This window comes from Mandrillus leucophaeus, unplaced genomic scaffold, assembly GCF_000951045.1.
Source record: "Mandrillus leucophaeus isolate KB7577 unplaced genomic scaffold, Mleu.le_1.0 Scaffold502, whole genome shotgun sequence".
NCBI classification, from domain to species: Eukaryota; Metazoa; Chordata; class Mammalia; order Primates; family Cercopithecidae; genus Mandrillus; species Mandrillus leucophaeus.
The window spans coordinates 687,834-693,613 of record NW_012105388.1 but is presented as its reverse complement, the minus strand read 5'-3'; the positions used below and the strand labels follow the sequence as shown (position 1 = coordinate 693,613).

At 37.5% G+C, this 5,780-nt stretch overlaps 1 protein-coding gene across 3 annotated transcripts in view; it reads left to right on the top strand.

The window, feature by feature from the left end:
• Window positions 1–5,339, top strand: part of UHMK1 (U2AF homology motif (UHM) kinase 1) — a 26,231-nt gene extending 20,892 nt beyond the window's left edge. For 2 of the 3 annotated variants that reach the window (XM_011996096.1, XM_011996093.1), the window contains exon 8: window positions 3,112–5,339. In XM_011996096.1, the coding sequence (XP_011851486.1) occupies window positions 3,112–3,258 (147 nt within the window). In that variant the 3' untranslated portion in view covers window positions 3,259–5,339. The remainder of the gene's footprint in view (window positions 1–3,111) is intronic. The other variant, XM_011996095.1, reaches the window with a different exon arrangement.
• Window positions 5,340–5,780: the final 441 nt, after the last annotated feature.

Genomic DNA, 5,780 nt, shown 5'->3' with positions numbered 1-5,780 from the left:
AAAAAAAAAAAAACAATAACACCAACTGCTAAATCATACTTTATGTCAGGTTCAGCTAGAGAAATGTTTTAGTCTAATTTTGTTCTAATTAAGTAGAGTTAGAAAGCCAGTTAGGTTAAGTTCTAATTGTAATAGAAACTATCAGTGATAGTTTAAAGAAGGAAAGTGTGCTGGACTGAGAATTCTTGAACCTGAGTTCTAGCCTCAGTATGATTAGCTTTGTGATGATCCCCAGTTTCTTCATCTGTAAAATGTGTGGGCTAAAACTGTTATCACCACATTTTCTTTAGAAACTCTAATTCCAAATTAAATTATATGACAAAGAATATAAGAAAATATTTATTTGTAGGATTTTTATTTTTTGAGAGAATTTTAGTTTGCTCTATCTTCAGGTTTTCTCGTTCTTGATATTATTGACATTGAGCCTGATAATTCTTTTGTTGGAGTAGCTGTTCTCTACATTATAGAACGTTTAACAGCATTCCTCATTTCTACCCACTTTGGGCAACAAAAATGTCTAGACACTGCCAGATGTCTGTTGTCTAGGGGGTGCAGTCATCTCTGGTTGTGGATTATTTTATCTTTTTTTGTGCGTGTGTGAGACAGGGTGTCACTCTGTTTCCCAGGCTGGAGTGCAGTGGTGCGATCTCAGCTGTCTGCAAACTCTGCCTTCCAGGCTCAAGTGATCCTTCTGCCTCAGCCTCCTGAGTAGCTGGAACTACAGGCACATGCGCCACCACACCTGGCTAATTTTTTGTATTTTTTATAGAGGCGAGGTTTTGCCATGTTGCCCAGGGTGATCTTGAACACATGAATTCAAGAGATCCACCCCGATTCAGCCTTCCTAAGTGCTGGGACTAAAGGGATGAGCCACTGCGCCCAGCTATTATTTTATCTTAATAGCTTAGTATTATGAACATTCCTGACAACTGAAAAAATATGAAAACAAAAATATGAACACAATTTTATTCTAGTCCTAATGAAAAGTTATTGCCAAACTAGTAATAATAGTTTTACATTTAGTATCACATACTGAATACTAATATGTATAATTCTGTCCTTGCTGTTTAGTCATTTAACTGATATTTATTGAGCATTTATTATGTTCTAGGTACCCATCATAAAAGTGGTCAAATCAGATTTTTTAAAATGTGATGATAAATGCTAGGGAGAAAAACAGATTAAGGAAGAACCTTAAGGAGTGCTAGGATAGGTAGGGTGGGTTGCACTTTTAAATGGGTTAGTAGGGAAGGACATACTGAGAAGGTTATGAGAGTCAAGATTTGAGGGAAGCGAGGAAGAGAATTTTAGGCAAAAGGAACAGCAAGATCCTGAGTATTCCTGGCAGATTTGAGGAGGCCTGTGTGGCTATAGCAGAGTGAGAAAGAAGAATAGTAGGAGATTAGATCAGAGAGATTAGGGAGTTGTAGGGGGCATACTGAGTAGAGTGAGCTTGATAGAGTATTGAGATTATATTGGCTTTTACTTGCAACTAGGGCAAGATATTGGAAGATTTGGAAAGAAGGGCTAACATGATCTGACTCAATATTAGCCCCAGTGGTCAAAACGAAGTGGAAGATACAGAAGAGACAGGAGAAGTCTTTTCCAGAGAGAAGTATCCAGGTTTAAGATGGTATGAAAAAAGTATCAGTGAGAGGAAAGTTGTTATTTTGAGAGGTTTTCACTGACATTTAAAGGAGAGTGAAAGCTGCTTTTGATAAACTCTTGGAATCACAGATTTAATCTATTTAGATTTTTGAAAATGTTCATTACCTAGTTGTCAAAGCCATTCTTCATTTGAATTTTCTTTTTTTTTTTAATTTGAATTTTCAATTCAAGTAAACATGGTTTTATAAGGAATGTTACAAAAAACACTGAAAAATAATGAATGCGTCTGATAATGCAATTATAAAAATCAGAATTAAAATGATATAGCCCTATTAATTTCATAATGAATTATAAAAATAAGATGACTTTCTTAGTGTGGGATGGTGTAGTATAGAAAAGTATAGCCTATCTGAAGCAAGGAGTATTATAGAAAACATGATATTCCTTCTATAAATCATGTCTACTCATTTATTCAACTTTGGTCTATAGGTTTGGGAATAATTAAGAATCGGGTAAAAAAAAAATCAGGAATAGATTCATTATTCCTTTTTGGGGTGGGGTGGAGCTGGGGACAGGGTCTTGCTCTGTCACCCAGGCTGGAGTACATACAGTGGCGTGATCTTGACTTTTTGCAGCCTCAACTTCCTGGGCTCAAGTGATCCTCCCAACTCTGCCTCCCAAGTAGCTGGGATTACAGGCACGTGCTACCACGCCCAGTTAGATTTTGTTTGTTTGTTTTTGAGATGGAGTCTTGCTCTGTTGTTGCCCAGCTGGAGTGCAGTGGCACAATCTCAGCTCTCTGCAACCTGCGCCTCCCAGGTTCAAGCGATTCTCCTGCCTCAGCCCCCTGAGTAGCTGGGATTACAGGCGCGCGCCACCTTGCCCAACTAATTTTTGTATTTTTAGTAGAGACAGGGTTTCACCATGTTGGCCAGGCTAATCTCGAATTCCTGACCTCATGATCTACCTGCCTCAGCCTCCCAAAGTGCTGGGATTACAGGCGTGAGCCCCTGCGCCTGGCCAAATTGTACCTCCTAATAGGTGCAATTTCCAGCAGCTTTTGACCAATATTTTTTCCTTTTTCATTTCTAAAAGTACAGAATATCATCCAGATACCATTGAAATGCAATTGCTGTCTGGGCTATTCAACCCTATATTTGGGAGATGTCTAGTGTTATTCACCACTCCTGTAATGACCTTGGCAAAAGATTGTACATGATTCACACAACTTGTCTTTGAGAGATTTTTCAGAGTTAAGCTGAGTTGTGAGGAAGTATTCTAAACCTTGCTGCCCTGAAGTATAGTTCATGGACCAGCAGCATCGGCATCACCTGAAAGTTTGTTTAGATCAGAAACTCAGATGACATCTTAGACCTAAGGAAGCAAAATCTGCATTTTAATAAGATCTCCAGTTGATGTATGTCCATTAAAGGTGGTAAAGCGCTGGTCTAAAACAATCTTGGTGGAAATGAAATGACGTTTTTTTTCTCTGTCTTCTTTCAGGTCTTTGTCGAGTATGCAAATGCTGGTGATTCCAAAGCTGCGCAGAAATTACTGACTGGAAGGATGTTTGATGGAAAGTTTGTTGTGGCTACATTCTACCCACTGAGTGCCTACAGGAGGGGATATCTGTATCAAACCTTGCTTTAATCAGTAACCTAAGGACTGTTTCCTTTTTCTCCTCTTCCATTTCTTGAGTCATTATATTCCACATCTGAATGCAGGAGTACCCCCTTACCATTTTAAGAGGTACTTTGTACATTTATTTAATCCTACTAATGTGCAGCCATTGCCCAAGCAGTGACTGCATTGCATACATTTGGCACTGAGTAGGACAAGACCTCTCAGCTATACATTGAGGGGTTTTAGAGCATCCATGTGGGCAACCCTTTTTTGTGTAGGAGAGCAGGTGTTGCTCTTCAGTATGTAACCTAAAAAAATCTTAATTATTTCATGGGTCATGAAGCAAGGATGAATAATATCATGTCTTGGTAAATACTAACAAATTTGTTAGGTTTGGTGACATCATTTACAGATTATTTCTTTATGTTGTCCAGTGGTTCTTCCTTATTGTTGATACCCATAAGCTGGCACTGGATGCTCTCAGTAATGTTAAGCAATTGTCAAGCAGCAGTTACCTACTGTGTTCTTAACACTGAGTTGTGAATTTTTTCTTAAAGGAGTACTGTAGTACTGAATATTCCTTTAAAGGAACTGCAGTGAGCCTATCTAAGTTTTTTTAAATTAAGGCTTTTAAAATAGAAAGCTGATGCTTGATCTTGCACAATTTTTATGTCTAGTATGTATGCTTGAGTGTGCGGGTATGAATGATTAGAGAAAATTTGAGTCAGTGTACTTTATAGTGTGAATCCTGTGAGCTAATACAGTCTATACTCATTTCTTCCCTACCTGTTTCACATCCGTAAGATTTAGGATATACATTTTTTGAGAGGTAGTCTGTCTGATACAGTGTAAATGACAAAACAGATAATTCCTGAGAGACTTAGAACAAACGAGTCTAGCCTGGAGTTAAATTGAGACTTCTAAAATGATTGGAACAAAGACTAAGTTTTGCCAGATGTAAATCAACCCCTCTTTTAGTCTACTTTAGACTCAGTATTAGCTCATCTTTTTTGTAGTAAATCTATAGTTTTAAGGTGTCTCAAGATGTGGCTCTATCTACTATGATGGAAAATTGAAGTGGGTCAAAAGAATTAGATGTACAGTGAAGGGAAAAGAAAAAAATGGGCGAAGAGAGGATGGAAAATAAAGGATTCTTTTTTTTTTCTGTTTCTCATATCACTGCTCCCTTTTTTCTCCACTTCCCTAATTCTCTGCCTCTATCCTTAGCTGAAGACAGACTAGAGGAACAGCATCCCAGGTAGTTTGGCTTTTGACTGCAAGTTAGTTAAGAAAGGTGTAGATATAATGAAGTAGAAGTAGAAAGGAAGAAAAACTCAAAGAATTCTTAAAAGGATTCATAGCAACCTAATGTGTCCCTGAGTAGAGGATGCTGCTGTATGTGTGTTCATGGACACAAGTTGATTACATAGTTTTTAGAATTATAATTATGGATTCTTCTTATTTCATGGTAGGTTGTCTTTAAAGATATAAAAGTTAGGACGCCTTTATGAAGCACTGATTATACCAAAAAAGAAAAAAAGACGAGTTATATACAGGTTATTAATTTTTTTATTTATTTATTTTTTCCTAAGGAAAAAGTCTTCTATCTTTCCCTGCTGGAAGCCTCCTCATATTTCCTTATGTTTGCCATGCAGGTTGCTGAGAGTTCAATTAGAATTTGCATTTTACAGAATGAAATATATTACCCCATGACATTTTAGTTATTTACAATTGTCAAATTCAGGACTCTCCTTTAATGTTTATTATGAAACCAAATTTGGCTTAAGGAGGCTGATTTATGAATTACCAAAGAGTCTTTTACCATGTTCCCCAATACATGCGCTTAGAAGGAAGAACTATTTTTTTTTATTTTGGCCCTTTCAGGGGTTGATTATAAATTGGTTTGTTTTCAAGTCAGAATTCAAGTGGGCAGAACCTGTATTGTGAAGACCTAAACTTTCCTAAATGTTCATATGGGTAGCAGATTTTGTGGTGATTAGAAACATCAGGTCCTTAAATACGATGAACATGGGATACAAAGAAATTCTTTATAAGGGCAAGTATCCTAAGTTAGCACATTGACTTTTCACTCCCCTCCTCCCCCAAAAGAAAAATCTTTACAAATAAACTGCAGGTAGTCTTCTAAGCCTAGTCCTGCAGTATGCTGCTAACATCTTGATGCCAATCTTCGCAGAATTCTTTGATTGTCATCTTATTGCTGATACATTCATACATATATTTAGTGCTTGACACTGTAGGATTTTGTTACAGAAGATGCTAACTAGATTTTAAGGGAGCTGAGGGAATAATTGATGAGTCTTGAATTAACCATGCATTTAATTAGAGGTTTTTTTTGTTTTTTGTTTTTTTTTTTCGAGATGGTATCTTGCTCTGTTGCCCAGGCTGGAGTGCAGTGGCTCAATTTCAGCTCACTGCAACCTCTGCCTCCCAGGTTTGAGCAATTCTCCTGTCTCAGCCTCTCCAGTAGCTGGGATTATAGGCGCTTGCCACCATACCCGGCTACATGTTTTATATTAAAGCCAGAGAAT